The sequence below is a fragment of the Homarus americanus genome, unplaced genomic scaffold (assembly GCF_018991925.1).
Source record: "Homarus americanus isolate GMGI-L3 unplaced genomic scaffold, GMGI_Hamer_2.0 scaffold25013, whole genome shotgun sequence".
NCBI classification, from domain to species: Eukaryota; Metazoa; Arthropoda; class Malacostraca; order Decapoda; family Nephropidae; genus Homarus; species Homarus americanus.
In genome coordinates, this window is record NW_024722158.1 from 7,290,083 (window position 1) to 7,309,545 (window position 19,463).

The window sequence follows — 19,463 nt, forward strand, 5'->3', positions numbered from 1 at the left end:
GCGCATGGGAGGGGGGGGGGTGGTCTTAGTAGCTCTGGTGTGCCTTAAGTTGTATCTCTGATTATTCCAGAACTGGAAATAATTATTTTCAAGCAAGTGATTGATAGATTTGTAAACAAAGAGGGCACAGCATCAGGTGTTAATATCTTCGAATTTTAACATTTTCAATTTAGCAAATTTTTCGTTTGTGTGATCGGTTTTTTCAAGTAGGTCATTGTCTGTACAACTTTCTTTTGTGCAGTAACCAGAGATTGTGTTTTTGAAGAGCCAGAGGCCCCCCATAGTGTGTGACAGTGTATCAGGTGTGGGTAAACAAGATCATGATAGATTTCTTTCATTGTTGTGAGAGTGAGTGACTGTCGAGTGTGATACATGATACCCCACTGTTTATTGACTTTACTGTGAATGGCTTGTATGTGGTTTCTCCTGTAAAGTTTCTCATCAACAATAACTCCGAGGAATTTCATATTTTGTTCGTGTTTGAGGACTGTATTACCAAGGTACAGGGGGTCCAAGTCTGGGGGTAAGTTTTTCCTTCTGTGAAAGATCGTGTAGTGGGTTTTCTCAAGGTTTAAGATCAGTTTATTACGTATTACCCAGGTCCTTGGCTTTAGTCAATTCAGGGGAGGTGTGGAGACTAAGGGAGAAAAGAAGTGAGGGAGAAATGGGGTGGAGGGGGAGGCGGGAGGTCGGAGGAATCGCTGGTGGGAGGGGGTAGGAGGGACTGATGGAACGGGGTAGGAGAGGGCTGGTGGGGGAGGGACATGGTACATTGTAACCTTTTGGGAAGGGGATGAAGGGCGTAACCCACCACTCAGGTATGTGTCTCACCTGCAATGTTTTTGTGATCATTACAGGTGATGCAAAAACTTCTTTACGTAATTATTGACATTATTCGTGACATGGACACACACACACACACACACACAGACACACACACACACACACACACATACATACACACACACACATACACACACACACTCACACGCACACACACACACACACACACACACACACACACACACACACACACACACACACACAGAGTTAACTGGTTCGAACCCCTTACGCACCATTTCCTCCCCCCTCCCCTCCCCTCCCCACTCCCTCGACTCTGTTTGACCACACCCAGGGTTGTGTTGTGGTGGGCACTAAAACAGGTTTGGTAGGAGATAACCGCCCGTGTGTATGTTCGTACGTATGTGTGTGTGTGTGTGTGTGTGTGTGCGTTTGTGTGTGTGTGTGTGTGTGTGTCAAAGAGTGGCCATCACACAAAGAATCTTTCCATGGCAACATATTTCTTGCTTCGAACCGGATTCCTTGGCTGACTGTCTCACAAAACAAGTCAAACTAATCCGGTTTAAAATCAAAATACTTTACCGACCGTCTAATAACCACTTAGGACACTCGTATCACTTTACCGGACTCTTGAGATCAAATAAAAATTGTATCATAAATGTACAGAAATTTATCGATCACTCTGTACATTTCGCTCACCAAGTTCATATTTAATAATCCTTATCAAGACGTAAATATCTGGAATAGATTTAATTCATGTGGTATAATTTCCCTTGATCAGCAAGACATAAACAGGAGTGTGGGGGAAAAAACTAATTAAGGAAACACAGGTGAGATAAATAAAGGTGTTTTTACTAGTCATATAGACAACTGTGTGGCTAAAGACATATATACAAATACCCTGTTTGAGAGAGACAGAGAGAGAGACAGACATACAGGTACAGCAGACAGACAGATGCTAATGTTTATTGTTAATGAGGAAGACGGTGATGTTGTCTCCCAGGTGGTGAAAGATCTTCAGGCAGTCTTGAAGTTCGTCAGCCAATATTTGTACGTCTGGCACCTTCTTCGCCACCACCATCTGCAGGATGTGTGAAGGGTGAGGCATTAGTGGGTTTATATCCTTGGTTTACGTAGAGACAGACAGACAGACAGACAGACAGACAGACAACGAAAGAAAAAAATATGAGGTCCACTCACTCACCCACTCACTCACCCACTCAATCACCCACTCACCCACCCACTCACTCACTCACCCACTCACTCACCCACTCAATCACCCACTCACCCACCCACTCACTCACCCACCCACTCACTCACTCACTCACCCACTCACTTACTCACATGAAGCACCAATACCTACCTTCACTGGCCTGTCATAGTTAGTACATAGGTGATACAGTACACGGGCTGGATGAGTCGTGTGTGCTAGGACCAGGTCAACGTGAGGTCGACCCAATACGTGGAGTAGTGACGACAGACTCAGACACTGTTGGTTGTGTTTGTTCTGAAGGAGAGAGAAAGAAATTGTTACTAGGGATGTGACCAGGTAGGAGATTTAACAGGTAATTGACTCACCTGGTAGGAGATTTAATAGGTAATTGAATCACCTGGTAGGAGATTTAACAGGTAATTGAATCACCTGATAGGAGATTTAACAGGTAATTGAATCACCTGGTAGGAGATTTAACAGGTAATTGAATCACCTGATAGGAGATTTAATAGGTAATTGAATCACCTGGTAGGATATTTAACAGGTAATTGACTCACCTGGTAGGAGATTTAACAGGTAATTGAATCACCTGGTAGGATATTTAACAGGTAATTGACTCACCTGGTAGGAGATTTAACAGGTAATTGAATCACCAGGTAGGAGATATAACAGGTTGAATCACCAGGTAGAAGATTTAATAAGTAACTGAATCACCTGGTAGGAGATTTAACAGGTTGAATCACCAGGTAGGAGATTTAACGGGTATGACAAATGCTTGAAAGGATTCAACAGGTAACTAGACTCAGCAGGTATCTAAGTACTTAACAGGTATCCAGGTACTCAACAGGTAGAGGTAACTAAGGACTCAACAGGTAACTAGAGAGACTCACCAGGTAGAGGTAATTAGGTACTCAACAGGTAACTAGATCCTCACCAGGTAGGGGACGAAGGCGGTAAGACAGGCGTGGGAGTACCAGAGGTGTGGGAAGGGGGGTACTCCTGGCTGTTCCTCTGGCTGGGGATCGACCCATAGTCCCTGCCCGCCTATTGCCTCTACCAGTTCGGGGGACGCACCTGCCACCCCCACCACAAACCTCACCTCCCTTAACTGTGGAAAATGTGAAATGAATGGCTGAATAACAGGTAAAATGAAGAGATAATAGGTAATTAGAGTGAATAATAGGTTAATTGAATGAATGACATGTAAAATTAATGAGTAACTGGTGTGTGTGTGTGTGTGTGTGGGCGTTAATCCAAGTCTTTAATATAAAAAGTTTAACCTTGCATGAGATACGTTTATTGGGGTAAGCCACACATTTCCTGATTTACTAAGTCGGTGTTGTAATATCGAAGGCGTTTTTTTGTTCTCTTCCTGGTAATTCTAATTATGAAGGGTTGTGTGAACGTTAGTCTGTATACCACAAGAATTTTTTTTTTATTTATTAGACATACATTGTGAAATATATTTAAACGGAAAATTCATCTATATAACCCGGATATTTATAAGCTGAAATCGAACCAATCACAGGGGAGGAAATTTGTGACGCCATGTTGGAAAATCAAAATAGAAATATAAGTTAAAAGAAATCCTGTGAATATGGTTACGTCAGAGATCACTTGGGTCGACCACTTGATAGCTGGTTCATGACTCAGACTTGTAATACCGTGAAGGGAAGAAGCTTAATTATATTTTGTACACCAAGACGGCCAATAACAGAGACAGTTGCCTATATCTACGTCACCTTGCCCTTCGTCCCTCTCACCTCCCTCCCCCACGGCCCCTCTCATGGGTCACTTGGGTTTCCCCCCCTCTTTGTATCAATTATTTCTAGCCATCACCAGGGCCTGTTGTTAAGCCACTAACCATCTTCTGCCACCATTACCACCACTTCCACCACTATCACCAATATCACTACTACTAACTGCACCCTCTTCCACCACCAATACCACCACCTACACCCTCTTCCACCACCACCACCTTCCATACTCACCATTTCCACCATTACAATAAAACATTCCTCTCTCTCTCTCTCACCTGCGTCTTCGCCACCTTCAGTATCTCTTGGTCTTGTTCCGACAGGTTATGCTTCCTCTGGGTGGGTGGCGGCGGCGGTGGGGAAACCTGTGGAGCCCTCAGAAACTCCTCCCTCACCACCTTCAGGAGCTGAGGATCATCCCACTCCGGCGACCCTTTAAGCATCTCCTGAAAGCAATCATCATCTGCAAAGGATAAGGTGGGTCCTTATATCTCCTTCAGAATTCGCTATAGTCTAACCTAACCTAACCTAACCTAACCTAACCTAACCTATCCTAACCTAACCTAACCTAACCTAATAACCACAAAGACCTTACCTTCAGGGGTCCCACAGTCCTCCTCTGTAGTGTGTTGAAGTATATCAGTGAGGAACAAACACACCATTGTCACCACTATCACCAATGTCACCACCACTGCTACTGTTAGTGTCCCATTGGTCCACACCCCACCTTGCCTGGTGATGGAGAAGGGGTTAGAGAAGGGAATTTAAGGGGGAGGAGGGGTTTAGATGTGGGAATTTAAGGGGGAGGAGGGGGTTAGATGTGGGAATTTAAGGGGGAGGAGGGGGTTAGATGTGGGAATTTAAGGGGGAGGAGAGGTTTAGATGTGGGAATTTAAGGGGGAGGAGGGGTTTAGATGTGGGAATTTAAGGGGAAGGAGGGGTTTAGATGTGGGAATTTAAGGGGAAGGAGGGGGTTAGATTAAAGATCCATCAGGACTCACTGTTCAGATGTCCGTGAATAAAATATAAAACCAGTCGCCATTAATGTGAACACTATTGAAAAAACACAAAATAGACTGATTAACAGGACAAAACAGAAGGATAATTTTACCGACTGGGCACCTTAGTCTGCATAACTGTACTGACTGGTAACAGGAGGAAAGATTGTGTTAATATTCCTCGCTTCCTTACTCCAATGGCGACCTGCGTTACCATCTGTCAATTACAACAACATTTATTTATATCTTATTTCCCACATAATCAAAATAAATCATGTTGGTAGAGTTATATGTTTATTTTTTGAAAGTTAATCTGAAGTTTACATCAAGTGTCAACATAAGTGATCGCGGGATAAAACTAGTATTATTGTATCATAAAACTTACGCTAATAAATATCTATTTTTTTTTAGTTTAAGCGCAATAAATGGTCTAAAACGATAAATACAGATATTTATAAAACATTAAATACATACCAAGAACGATAATAGGTGTATATATAGATGACGTATTAAAGAAGGGAAAAAGGTGAAACGAGGAAGCAGGATGAGTCAACCACGTCATCTCATATACCCGCGGGCGCTGATGAGGTGGTGGCGGGAAAAACCTACCTTACCTGTCCAATTATTTGTCGGGATTTACTAACGTTCATACCGCAAATTACTCCCCCGTAAAAGATGATGAGAGACTTCAAAAGAACTGTTTCATTTCACAATCATCGTCGAAAATACTCAGTGGTAAACGAAAACAAAAAATAGCCCTGAAAATACCCAGAAATATATCGTATTTTGATGCCTTTTAAATGGCGGGAAAAAGTATCTTACAATTGTTTGAGATTTCCAGGAGTCAACAACGGAAAATCAGAGTGAATAATGGGGGGTTTTTTGTGTGTGTTGAGGAGAAAAAGTTGTAAACCTTGGAGAAGAGAAACGCAATGATTGGGATAAATTTTAATAAGATAAACTGGTGTATAGGATATGAGAAGAAAGAATAATATTAAATAAATGTTTGTTTATAACACTGTATTACTGCTTCAAGAAATAAGATATTATAGCTTATTTAATCCATTAATCTTCAATAAAACATTAAAATAAATACATCACTATGATTTTTAAGATAATTATATACAATATAGTAATAAGATAGCTGGAAATAAATAAATGAAAGGAATTTATTACAATGATTTAATACCAACACTAGAGAAGGATAAACACCTTCATATATACGGGTTACATAAACTTAATTTCTGGAGTTTAATCCCTTAACAAATATTAAGTTTAAGAAATACCCATTTAGTCATTATATTAAAGTTATTTATTATCACCATTGAAATATTTGACCAGAGAACTGATAATTAAAAACAAATGACTGTCAGATACATAACATAATACGGATATAAAAACCTACAAAAATTATACATATTTACTCCTCACAATAATAAGTAAAACCTACCAAACACACAAACACTACTTTTATTTAACAAGAAAAAACACACAAAAAGTAGAATACAATTATACTTTGACACACAGTAGAGAAAATAACAATATTGTGTGAATATTGTATTAGACAAACATGACGTCAACATAAGCAGGAACTATAAAGCTAAACAAGGGATTAGTTTATTGACATTACAAGGATTATCACCTCATACTTGAAGGTCACCAATCACGACCCCACACTTAAAGGTCACCAATCACGACCCCACACTTAAAGGTCACCAATCACGACCCCACACTTAAAGGTCACCAATCACGACCCCACACTAAAGGTCACCAATCACGACCCCACACTTGAAGGTCACTCAATCACGACCCCACACTTAAAGGTCACCAATCACGACCCTAATAATTGGGGTTAGTCACCAATCACACCCTATTACTCCTTAAAGGTCAATCACGACCCCACACTTAAAGGTCACACAGCTAAGCTATTTGACAAAGTTTAAATAAAGTAATAATTAATTTATATTACTTTACCTAATAATTAATTATCTCTAGAATATATTGTTAAGGTTATAGGGGAAAATATTATTACTGTCACACGTATATTATAGTGATTATAGAAAGTTAGGTTACAAGACGCTGCCGATAGAGAAATTATATATATATAAATTACGGGTTATAATGAACACATATCATTAGAATCCCATTATAGACACAGCAGATAATATAATTCATAGATAAAATAATAATGAACACACACACACACACACACACACACACACACACACACACACACACACACACACACACACACATACATACACACACACACACTTAAATAACCCACTAATTAACTTTATTTTCCTCTAAACTAACTCATTTAAACTACGTGATAAGTTAATAATTAAAGTTACAATAAGATTTTTACTCGTTTATATTCTATTAAGGAGAAAAAATCACTTATCTTTACGACTGTTGGAGGATAGACTTTGGTGGTGGTGGTGGTGGTAGTGATGTTAGATGCTGATGGTGGTAGTGGTGGTAGTAGTGGTAGTGGTGTTAGATGCTGATGGTGGTAGTGGTGGTAGTAGTAGTAGTGGTGTTAGATGCTGATGGTGGTAGTGGTGGTAGTAGTGGTAGTGGTGTTAGATGTTGATGGTAGGGATTCCAGGGATTGTGTATTCTGGACTAGCCTGAGCAGCTTCTGAGGCTACTTCCTCTGCTGCTATTTCTGGTGTTGTTTTAGCTGCTGTGGTTGTTTCTGTAGCTGTTATGACTGTTGTTTTAGCTGCTGTGATTGTTTGTGATGATGTTTTAGCTGCTTCTAATCCTGCTAAAGCTATCGTGGCTGTTGCAGAAGCTGTTGTGGCTGCTTGTGGTACTGCTTTAGCTGCTGTAGCTGTTCCTCCAGGCGTCTTAAACAGCAGCAGCTTCGTCTTGTTGTTTGGGTTGGAATATCGTCTTAATGCCTTCCTGGTCATCTCCATAAGGCAGGCAATGACCACACAGCCCAACACCACGATGGTTACCAGAATCAGGAGTACTATGTAGACCGTCCGGACAACTGTGTGAGAGAGAGAGAGAGAGAGAGAGAGAGAGAGAGAGAGAGAGAGAGAATTATTCCTTTAAATGTTGTTGATATAAGTGAATTAAAGTAACATTTCTATATACCAGTGCAATAGTGAGCTAGTTCTAACAGACCCCAAGATCTAATATAATCTAAACACATCATCAGGCCCGAGTTCTAAGGGGCCCCCCCCCAATAGAACCCCCCCCCCGAAGAGGTACTTACACTTCCTGTCCCCAGAGCTGGAACGGTAGACAGCCCTCTCTATACCGGAACTGACGGTAACTTTATTATAGAAGGCAGGACTGAGGGGATACTTCCGCTGGTCAACTGACCCAACACGTCATACACTTTTCTGCTGTATAGGTGACGTTTAGTACGACTGAGAGGCTGTGGGCATTTAAGGGAAGAAGGCATTATAGTTAGATATTTGGTAGTGTGTGTGTGTGTGTGTGTGTGTGTGTGTGTGTGTGTGTGTGTGTGTGTGTGTGTGTGAGTGTGTGGGTTATATATGTGTATAGATGTATTGAAAAAGGCCAAAAGAAGCTATAATTTTCGAAATTATATGAATTATGCATACCTGTTCTCTTACACACACACACACACACACACACACACACACACACACACACACACACTCACAGTAGGGGCCTGTGACTGGTGAAGATCCGTCGCCGAAGTCAATGTCCCAATAAAGGCCTGACCAATCTCCTGACGTCACCTGCAATACAACACAAGGCTCAGTACTCCTTCAGGCAGGTTATGAGTTGTGTTTAAGTTGTTCATAACTCTTGGGGTGTGTTTGGGGGGAGGGGGGTGGAGGATTGATTGTGGTTGTTGTGGTAGTTGTGGTAGTGGTTGTAGTAGTTCTCTCTCTCTCTCTCTCTCTCTCTCTCTCTCTCTCTCTCTCTCTCTCTCTCTCTCTCTCTCTCTCTCTCTCTTTCTCACTGTTGTCTCATCTTCATTTTAGTTATCTCCCACCACCACCACCCCCACCCCACCACCACCACCACCACCACCACCACCACCACCACCACCACCACCACCACCACCCCCCCCCACCACACCCCCCACCCCCACCACCACCACCACCACCACCACCACCACCCACCACCACCACCACACCCCCCACCACCACCCCCACCACCACCATAACTCACCTCCAAGGTAGCTATCACTTCCTCCCCCACCAACACCACCGTCGGCGTCACCGTCAAGGCCCCGGGCGCTATTCCAGTATCCCTGACGAAAAGTATAGATACACATTAGGAATTCAATACCACGTTGTTATAGTTATTGTGTTATGGAAGTATTGAATCAAATTACATTCAGTGTCTCTAAATAATAGTAGTAATAGTAGTAATAATAAATGGTGGCGAAGGTGTGGCTATTGAGAGGCTGGGCTACGTTAAAAAAAAAATAAATAAAAAAAAAATAAAATAGTAGTAATAATAATAGTAGTAGTAAATATAGTAATAGTAAAAATAATACCAACACAACCCTTTAGAATTATCGATCTTGTTTACATCCAGCACAACGATCAAGGTAGTATGTCCTTCCCCCTATCACGTACTGTACTTAATAAGCCAACACAGAGGACCTCGACACCCCACATCCCTCGGTCGTTATCATACATCTGGTAACCCATTTATAAATTTACTCTGTGCCGGATAAGATCTAGCAATTTGTGGCGCCATTGTCGATAAACAAATCAATTTTCTCAGTTTATATTTGTTATTTTTTTCCTCAAGGTCGTAATGTTAGTATCACTGGTAGTAGATATTAGCAGTAGTTTTGTTAGTAGTGATTATTAATACCTGTGTTTAGTATTTATTGTAATAGAGGTGATAGTATTAAATTCAGTCAAGATTTTGCTCGTTCCTATCGAGAGGACGACTCACCTAATGATGGGAGCAGCTGAGACATTTCCTCGGTTTCCGGTGTCTCTTGGTGGAGTGGTGGTACCTCTGTTGCGTGGTGGAGGAGCAGTGGTACCTCTGTTGCGTGGTGGAGGAGCAGTGGTACCTCTGTTGCGTGGTGGAGGAGCAGTGGTACCTCTGTTGCGTGGTGGAGGAGCAGTGGTACCTCTGTTGTGGCGGAGGAGCAATGGCCTCTGTTGCGTGGTGGAGGGCAGTCAAGTACCTCTGTTGCATGGTGGAGGGCAGTGACCACCTCTGTTGCGTGGTGGAGAACAGTGGTACCTCTGTTGCGTGGAGGGCAGTAGTACCTCTGTTGCGTGGTGGAGGAGCAGTGGTACTTTCCTGCGTGGTGGAGGAGCAGTGGTACCTCTGTTTGCGTGGTGGAGGAGCAGTGGTACTTTTCCTGCGTGGTGGAGGAGCAGTGAGGTACCTCTGTTGCGTGGTGGAGGCAGTGGTACCTCTGTTGCGTGGTGGAGAGCAGTGTAATTTACTTGCCTCTGTTGCGTGGTGGAGGAGCAGTGGTACCTCTGTTGCGTGGTGGAGGAGCAGTGGTACCTCTGTTGCGTGGTGGAGGAGCAGTGGTACCTCTGTTGCGTGGTGGAGGAGCAGTGGTACTTCCTTTGCGTCTGGCTGGATCAATGGTACTTGCTACACGTTTCAGTAAATCAGCAATGCTCGCTCGGTATGACGTTGCCCCCACACTGTCCCCCTGATCTTTCGTTGTGTTAGTGATGCCTGTAGGTCTCTTAGATGGATCAGTGTCACTTCTACCTTCTTTTGGTGACTCAGGAGTACTTCCACTTAGTTTGGGTGGTTCAGGAGTACTTCCACTTAGTTTGGGTGGACCATTGGTACTTCCACTTAATGTCAATGGGGCAAGAGTACTTCCATTATTTGTTTCTGCATTTCTTTTCTCTCTTTGATGACTTGTCTGATTACTATTCCTTCCCGTTGGTGGATCATCTACCCCACTACCCTCCTCTGACGGATCACTGGCTCTCTCTCTGTGCCACGGTGGATCATATAGTGGATTACTGGTGCCTCTTGGGATTATAGTAGTGAGGGGAAGGTGACTTGGTTCCCCCCCAGCCTCTACAGTCACCCATACCCACACTAGGCCTGAGAGAGTGGTGGTGTGGATACTGTTATTTAAACGGTGTTGATACCGAAGTGAAAATAACAATAATAACAACACTAACAATAATAACAACAATAATAATAATAACAATAATAATAACAACAACAATAACAGCAATAATAACAATAATAATAACAATCATAACATTAATAATAAATGAACGTTTTGTTTACACTGATTATAAATAAACAAATTAAATGTACACTCACCCAGTAGCAACACTCTTCGACCCCACATCTGTACAGCTCACACACCTGCATAATACAGAGCCACATATGAGATGAGGGAGCTAGGTCATCGTACTCAAGGGGTTGGGGTCATCGTACTCAAGGGGTTAGGTCATCGTACTCAAGGGTTAAGTCCTTTTCAAGAGGTTAATGCATCATACTCAAGAGGCTAAGTCATCATACTCAAAGGGTTAAGCCATCGTACTCAAGGGGTTAAGTTATCGTACTCAAAGGGTTAACTCATCGTACTCAAGGGATAATGACGAAGAATGGACCAAAGTTTATCCTCAATATTCTTCAACAATATTACCAGAAAAAGTCAAAATCTTAATACTTTCCCTGACTTCAAGATATATAACCAAATTTACTTACCAAAAGACAAAGTTGATTTCTTCGTTACTATTACTTTTCCTGTTAGTGAAAGTCTTGTTACTTTTACTTTCCTTCTTCTTCTTTATCTACTTTTACACAGACAGACAAGACGGGAGCTTTTAGATGACAGGAGACAGAAGACTAATTAACTTGTAGATGACAGGAGGTATTAGACAGGAGAGGTTGAGTAGGACGTTGACAGACAGCACGCAGACCTCACCCTCACCACCTGTCACACTGGCTGCAACCTGGAATGACAGTGAGGGTGATGGTGATCTTTTTCGTCTCGTTTGCGTGTTAGCTTGTCCCCTCCCCCTCTCTCTCTCTCTCTCCCTCATTTTTCTCCTTCCTCTTTGTACCTTTTTCTCGTTCCATATTTTCTCTCTCCCTGCCTCCCCCTCCACCTCCCCTTCTCTCCATCTTGTTCTTCTCTCACTCTTTATCTCAATCTCATCTTCCTTTCCCTCTCTTCCCCATCTTCCCCTTGCCTCTCCTTCCTCATCTGTATTGTAACATAAAAGGGTCACACTTCATCTCATTGGCGGGAAACTTTTGACGGCTTTTGAGGGGCAGATGATGTCTCTTCTGGGCACCCATACCCAGTTAGTTCACCTCTCCCCATCAACTGCTTCTTGTGCTTCCCTGTTGCTCTGTCGTAGAGTTATCTACTATTCCAGCACTAACCTATATAGCTGAGTATTGGGGTGTACATTATTTTCACCCTTATATATATATATTATTGTGTTGATTTACGTTTACTTATTATATTTAAAAATCACTTACATATTTTTCATATCCTATTACTTGTACCGTGTTGGGTAATGTTATGTCAACTTTGAGTGTGGTATCTACTTTTCATTTAAGTCCAGTAATGCTGTATAACTAAACCTCCAGTAAGAAGTCACTAGTAACGTATACAATACAGACAGATTGTCACTTGTTACGTAAATGAGCATGAGTTTTACAAGGTATTATAACTACAGGTACAGAAATTTGCCTTCTTGGTTGTTCAGTTTCCATAACCGTATTAACAATTTCTTATCTATTCTTTCTTCCCCTTCTCTTCACCCTCCTCCCCCTCCCCTTTCCTCCAGCCTCTCTCTATCATCTCTCTCTCTCCCTTCTCCTATTCCCTTATCTTCTCTCATCTCTCCCATCTACACAAATCTCTCATCGTCACTGGTATAATATTATTCTGGCCTCTTTACAATAATAGGGCCTATTATTCACACGTTGAGATCAAAAGATTTACCTGTGTTTTATTCAGGTCAGGATAATACGTAGGCTTGTACCTGTAGCTGTAACCTGAACCTGTAACCTGAACCTGTAACTGTAACCTGAACCTGTAGCTGTAACCTGAACCTGTAACTGTACCTGTAACTGCACTTGTATCTGTACTTGTGGGCTGCTGTTCTCCCTGTACTTGTATGGGCTTGTTCTGTTTATTTACCTGTTCCTGTATCAACACCTGTACCTGTATCAACACCTGTACCCGTGTGAAGACCTGTACCTGTATCAACACCTGTACCCGTATGAACACCTGTACCCGTATGAACACCTGTAACTTGTATCAACACCTGTACCCGTATGAACACCTGTACCTGTATCAACACCTGTACCTGTATCAACACCTGTACCTGTATCAACACCTGTAACTGTATTTTACCTGTTTAAATTGTCCTAATTTTTTACAGTGTTTTTGATGTCACGATGATAAGAGTTTATTAATCTGACCCAGTAAGGGGAGTGTGTTGATGACCCCAGGTGTGTGTTGATGACCCCAGGTGTGTGTTGATGACCCCAGGAGTGTGTTGATGACCCCAGGAGTGTGTTGATGACCCCAGGAGTGTGTTGATGACCCCAGGTGTGTGTGTAGATGACTTACCTGTGTTGATGACCTCAGGTGTGTGTTGATAACTTCACCTGTGTTGATGACCTCAGGTGAATGTTGATGACCCCAGGAGTGTGTTGATGACCCCAGGTGTGTGTGTAGATGACTTACCTGTGTTGTTGACCTCAGGTGTGTGTTGATGACCTCACTTGGATTACGCAGAATGACAAGACTAGTCCCAGGCATTAGGAACCTTGAGTACAGAGACAGGTTAAAGCATCTTAATTTGCACTCCCTCGAGAGACGTAGAGTGAGGGGCGATATGATAGAGGTGTATAAATGGAAGTCAGGGCTAAACAAAGGTGATATAACAAAGGTACTCAAACTATCAAACCATGAGCGAACTCGTATCAATGGTTTTAAATTAGACAAATTTAGATATAGTCGCGAGATCGGTAAACATTGGTTTGGAAATAGAGTAGTGAATGAGTGGAACAAGTTACCAAACATCATCGTTAACTCGAATACGCTGGATAGCTTCAAACATAAGTTGGATGGATATATGAGCGATAGGGGTTGGGTGTAAATGGGACTGCCCAGTATGGGCCAATAGGCCCGCTGCAGTTTCCTCCATTCTTTTGTTCTTATGTAGGTGTGTTGATGACCACAGGTGTGTGTTGATAACATCAGGTGTGTATTGATGACCTTACCTGTGTGCTGATGACCTCACCTGTGTATTGATGACCTTACCTGTGTGCTGATGACCTCAGATGTGTGTTGATGACCTTACCTGTGTATATATGAGTTTACCTGTGTTAATAACCACCTGTCTATCGATGATTTTGTATTTATTTTTAATGATAATCTCTATATTATTCATATCCCTTTCAATATTAAAATCGCACACCTCTATTCTGCAATGTAATAAATCCTACACTAATACAGGATATGTAATACAACAAATGCATTAATGTAGTACTGTTTTATTCATGGACAATTACATAAACACACAAATACTTTATCACATTAAATTACAGTTTGACAGGATTTCCCTTTCTAGTGTTTTAATGTGAATTCAATAGTAGTTTTTGTCTTTGAATTCCACTGTAATAGGGATGTAGCTTTATTTATTAATTCAGAGACAACAATACAGATACAGAAATAATTACAGTCAAAGTGATTATAAAATTAATTATATATACATAAACACTACTAATGATCAAAGTACAGGTGAAATACAGGTAAAGTTACAGGGATTTCAAGACACACACACACACACACACACACACACACACACATACACACACTCGTTACATGGTGATGCAAAACTTGAAGGAAAACAGAAAAGAGAACCGGAATTTTGAACATAATAGCGTGGTTAGGTTAGGTTAGGTTAGGGGTACAGTAAGTCTGATTAGGTTTAGTTAGGTTAGGTTGAATTCAGGTAAAATTTGGTTGGGTTAGGATAGGTTTAAGTTAAATCAGGTTTAGGTTAGGTTAAGTTTGGTTGGTGGTGATGGTGGCATACAGTACGCGTCACAGGTCAAAGGTTACGTATCAAATTGACACACACATATGACGATAGTGATGTCAGAGGTCAGCCATGAATTTGACCCTCATTTGGCTACATTGGTCACAGATATCAGGTCAAAGTTCAATCCTCTAGCGAGCGTTCATAATAGCGACCGTCGTGCCGTGAACCAGGCCTACCAACACTAAACAGATGACCAGAAGCAGGGCAGCCAACACCAACAGACCGATGTACAAGCCGTTCTTCTCTTTATTATCTTGCACGGCTGTAGGAGAGAGAGACAGAAAGACAGAGATTATTACGACGACCTGGAGAGATGGTAGAGACTTAAGGGTTAGTTTAATGTGTAAGAGAGATGCTGAGAGATCTTGGTTAGTTTCATGTCTTTGAGATATGTGGAGATATTGTAATTAGTTTTATATCATGGAGAGAGAGAGAGAGAGAGAGAGAGAGAGAGAGAGAGAGAGAGAGAGAGAGAGAGAGAGAGAGAGAGAGAGAGAGAGAGAGAGAGAGAGAGAGATAATAGCACCAAAAAGAATAATCATCTCAAACTAAGAGACCCTAACACGAATCAAGAGACTAAATGCTTCATGTTATCTCTATTTCTCTCGTTACTTCAACAACTAAGGTCTTTAAACGCGATAAAGTGAGTCATTTGTTTTATTTATAGAGACAATTGGTATTAAAAAAAGAGAGATAGACTTACAATCGTCGTCAGGGAACTTATAAAGGTCTGTGTCGAACCTGAACTTACACACGACTTCATGGTGGAAACAAACATCTTGGTAGTATTAACAATTATATTGGTTGAACTTACAATTGATTTCATTGAACTAACAATCGTCTTAACAGGATTTACAATCATCCTCATAGAACTTAAACACGTCTGCAGAGAACTTAAGAACTTATATTTATTTATAGAGAACTTAACCATCGTCTTAAGAGAACATACAAACGACTTCAATGAACTTAAGACCTTCCAATCATCCAAAGAGAACTTAAAAAACACCTTTAGAGAACACAAAAACGTTTTCACTGATCTTAGAAACGTTTTCACGGAATTAACACAGGTCTTCATTGCACTTATGATCGTGTTGACAGAACTAACAAACGTCAACATAGAACTAAAGAACTTACAGTCATCATGAGAGTCTGGACGTGGAGGTTTGGTAATATTGACGGTCCTTTTACGGGTTCGAGGAGTACCTAAACCCAACACCTTGGCTTCGATTGTATACGAACCCTTGGCGGAGTACCTATGGGATCGTTTCACTTTCTTCGAATCTGAAACACGAGTCAAGAAACAAATCAATACACGAAAAAAAAAGTAATTTGAAGAGAGAAATAGATTAATGAATGATGTAAATCGATGAACAAGAACATATAGATTATTAAAATAGATATTGGAGTTTATTTAGGTTATATATAGTTAATTTAGGTTATTATTTGATTTACACACACACGCACACGCACACGCACACACACACACACACACACACACACACACACACTCACCGTCAAGTACACCTCGCACTTTAGAAGATCCATCACCAAAGTCAATCCGGTACATAACCACGCCAGCATGTTCAGCGTTGTTGATCTGTAAACACAAGCTTGAGTGAATCGTAACCATGGGGTGTTACATAAAGCTTAAATAGCTATTACATAAGCTTAAATGGGTGTTACATAAATTGGATTAACCTTAAATTCAAGTAGATTAAGCTTGACTCATTTTTAAATCACCCTGACTTAAGAGCTTGATAATGATTCAAGTTTATATTCCACTGATTTAAACTTAACCTATACTGGCTCGAGGTGTGTGTGTGTGTGTGTGTGTGTGTGTGTGTTACCTTGATCTTCACAGAGACAGGTTCACCAATACGTCCTGGGTGTGGGTCAACTGTAACTTCCACCGTCGCTGCTTTCATCACCTCAGTCACACTCAAGGGTAGAAAAAAAAAGGAGACGAAATATAAACATACATACATACGGACAAATGAGAACCACCCCCCCCCATTTATTAACCCTCAACCCCCACCACTATCACCACTACCCACTAAGACTACCCACCACAACCACCATAATTACCACCACCACTCCCACCATCACCATCCACCCTTACCACCACCACTCACACCATCACCATCCACCCTTACCACCACCACTACCACCATCCTCCTTACCACCATAACCAGCACCACCACTACCACCATCACCACCATCGTAAATTGAAGTTTTTCCATAATTATCATCGACTTACCCTCATTTACGATAAAAAAACTCCAAACTACCATAAGAAGCTCTGAGAATCCACTAAATGACTTACTATTTATTTTGTATAATTAACTCTTCGTCATAGTACTCAAATGCCTCGTCAACGGGAAGGTCTGAAGCCACCACAGCCGTCACCAGCATCCACCAACACAACACTGGAACCCGGACGAATTTACATGTTAAATCACCATCATAAAACAGCCAAACTTTATAATATTTTCAAGTTTATTTACAACATAATTTTAAAATAATCTCAATACTTCCCATTCCATATTATCGTTTGTATTTTATTATTGTTTGCACCATTTTTTTTTTCGATTCATTATTATATAGTCTGTTTACATCTCCCATCCCTTTGTTTACACTTCTAGTTGTGGTTTATACTCGATATATTATTCTACAGGTGTTGGTGTCTGATGAGGTAAGAAGAGTTAATTAGTTCATCATTTACCTGTCACCAACATCGTCCCTCGTTGCCACACCTGTACACAGAGAGACGGAGAATGTTAGAACGTACACATCATTATAGAGTTTACTATCTGGGGTAAATATACTCAATTTCTGTCTTTAATGTATAGTATAAACACATTCTTGGTAACATTAAAGGTTATTAAGTGGCCAAGGAAATGCAGAGGGTTTTTGTTGCTAATCTATCCTTCTGTCTGACCTGACTGTCTGCCTGTCTGTCTCTCTCTTACCTGATGGCTGGACTTGCTCTCCTCCAGGGGCCACTGACGATGAGTGTGTGTGTATTGCTGAGAAATTCCTGTAGTAGCTACACACGTCACTCAAAGCCTTCTAATTTCCCAAAGATGATGAAGGTCTCTGGTTGTTGATGTAGAAGAAAAAGTAGACACTATGGATGACTGTAGGCGTTAATGTTGTTTCCCGGAGCCCAGTAGCGGTTATGAGGGGCTCCCATAGAGGTTTCAGTGGTAGGGTAAGGCGTATGGATGCTGAAGTAGTGAAGGCTTGAAGACTGTGCAGGTGAGGACTAAGGGTATTAGGCTGTACTGAGCGTGTGGTGGACAGTGTCATGTGTGAGAGGGTGGAGCTATGATGTGTTCAGGTCACTTATTATCATTCTTACATATCAGCTGATCATATACGTGTCCGGAAATGTGTGTGTGACGTAACACCCCCCCCTACCCCACCTCTCCCTCTCTCTCTCTCTCTCTCTCTCTCTCTCTCTCTCTCCTTTTCCGCGTTCTGCCTTTTCTCAAGTCCTTCCACAAAACATTCCAAAACCAGGGAAGGACTACAACACCTATCTCCCGTCTTCTATCCCATAACCTAACCTAAATCTAACCTAACCTAACCTAAGCCTAACCTACATACTTGTTTAAACAGTGATAACATCAAACTGAAGCTGTTACGTTTAGAAATTTAGTGTAATGTAGAACAGCTCTTAACCAGGTCGAGTGTTCTAGTTTGTTTACATTAAATCACAACACAATTTAAAGCTAGTGATCTTATCCACGTTGTTTAGGTGATGGATAAACTCTATATTGACTTAGGATGGATTAATGGATTATTATACGTGAATTAGGATCATTGAGGGTAACCTGAGACCATCTTGGCCATGTCAGAGGTGTTGGGCTGGCTCAGGGGCTAGGTTAGGCTGGGGTCTGGAGAGGTGCTAGGCTGGGCTGGGGTCTGGAGAGGTGCTAGGTTAGGCTGAGGTCTGGAGAGGTGCTAGGCTGGGCTGGGGTCTGCAGAGAAAGTAGGGCTGGGCTGGGGTCTGGAGAGGTGCTAGGGTTGGGGTCAAATTGGAGAGGTGCCAGGTTAGGCTGAGGTCTGGAGAGGTGCAAGGTTAGGCTGAGGTCTGCAGAGGTGCTAGGTTATTAGCTGGGTCTGGAGAGGTGCTAGGTTAGGCTGGGTCTGGAGAGGTGCTAGGTTAGGCTGAGGTCTGGAGAGGTGCTAGGTTAGGGTGAGGTCTGCAGAGGTGCTAGGTTAGGCTGAGGTCTGGAGAGGTGCTAGGTTAGGGTGAGGTCTGCAGAGGTGCTAGGTTAGGCTGGGGTCTGGAGAGGTGCTAGGTTAGGCTGAGGTCTGGAGAGGTGCTAGGTTAGGCTGAGGTCTGGAGAGGTGCTAGGTTAGGCTGAGGTCTGGAGAGGTGCTAGGCTGGAACTGAATTCTCGAAGATACGTAATTTATTTTTACTCATTGCTGTTAAGAAAAAATATAATAAATCACTTAAACATCAATACAAATATAAATTCCTAAATAACATCAAAACTACAGAAAGATCATTAATGTATCTACAAGGAGTCAGTTATATCTAGAGAGAAGAAAGAAAATAAGAAGATATTACAGAAAAATAAATAGATGGTGTAGGTAATAAACTAAACTGGCTGCATTGGAATGTTATAACACTAGTATCGTTCATCTGTGATGG

General features: G+C 41.7%; 2 protein-coding genes and 2 long non-coding RNA genes across 4 annotated transcripts; all 4 read right to left on the reverse strand.

Annotated features, from left to right (window-relative positions):
* Nucleotides 1-1,635: 1,635 nt before the first annotated feature.
* On the reverse strand, nucleotides 1,636-4,912 carry LOC121862211. The gene is made up of 6 exons (XM_042360306.1): nucleotides 4,883-4,912; nucleotides 4,367-4,503; nucleotides 4,050-4,234; nucleotides 2,949-3,122; nucleotides 2,165-2,308; nucleotides 1,636-1,882 (listed from the first exon to the last, which is right to left on the reverse strand). The coding sequence occupies exons 1-6, from the start codon at nucleotides 4,903-4,905 to the stop codon at nucleotides 1,760-1,762; spliced, it is 786 nt and encodes a 261-aa protein (XP_042216240.1). The 5' UTR covers nucleotides 4,906-4,912; the 3' UTR covers nucleotides 1,636-1,759.
* A 3,479-nt stretch (nucleotides 4,913-8,391) lies between these two features.
* LOC121862212 lies at nucleotides 8,392-9,799 on the reverse strand. The gene is made up of 3 exons (XR_006088195.1): nucleotides 9,678-9,799; nucleotides 8,937-9,018; nucleotides 8,392-8,497 (listed from the first exon to the last, which is right to left on the reverse strand). It is a non-coding gene; the product is annotated as an uncharacterized LOC121862212 (long non-coding RNA).
* Nucleotides 9,800-10,239: 440 nt separating this feature from the next.
* On the reverse strand, nucleotides 10,240-11,668 carry LOC121862213. The gene is made up of 3 exons (XR_006088196.1): nucleotides 11,433-11,668; nucleotides 11,043-11,087; nucleotides 10,240-10,814 (listed from the first exon to the last, which is right to left on the reverse strand). It is a non-coding gene; the product is annotated as an uncharacterized LOC121862213 (long non-coding RNA).
* Nucleotides 11,669-14,712: 3,044 nt separating this feature from the next.
* Nucleotides 14,713-18,122, reverse strand: LOC121862214. Its single transcript, XM_042360307.1, has 7 exons — nucleotides 17,767-18,122; nucleotides 17,520-17,550; nucleotides 17,121-17,223; nucleotides 16,645-16,735; nucleotides 16,310-16,394; nucleotides 15,932-16,078; nucleotides 14,713-15,059 (listed from the first exon to the last, which is right to left on the reverse strand). Exons 2-7 carry the CDS (start codon nucleotides 17,530-17,532, stop codon nucleotides 14,926-14,928), a joined length of 573 nt encoding a protein of 190 aa, XP_042216241.1. The 5' UTR covers nucleotides 17,533-17,550; nucleotides 17,767-18,122; the 3' UTR covers nucleotides 14,713-14,925.
* Between the last annotated feature and the right edge of the window lie 1,341 nt (nucleotides 18,123-19,463).

Bases quoted from the DNA above. Each gene is read 5' to 3' on its own strand.
- LOC121862211 (XM_042360306.1), bottom strand. From the start codon at position 4,905: ATGCAGACTAAGGTGCCCAGTCG. The intron at 4,235-4,366 runs GTAAGGTCTTTG...TATCCTTTGCAG, and splicing joins GGACTGTGGGACCCCTGAAG to ATGATGATTGCTTTCAGGAG. The intron at 3,123-4,049 runs GTGAGAGAGAGA...CATTTTCCACAG, and splicing joins TGAAGGTGGCGAAGACGCAG to TTAAGGGAGGTGAGGTTTGT.
- LOC121862214 (XM_042360307.1), bottom strand. The intron at 16,395-16,644 runs GTAACACACACA...TTGTGTTTACAG, and splicing joins CTGTCTCTGTGAAGATCAAG to ATCAACAACGCTGAACATGC. The intron at 16,079-16,309 runs GTGAGTGTGTGT...CTCGTGTTTCAG, and splicing joins AGTGCGAGGTGTACTTGACG to ATTCGAAGAAAGTGAAACGA.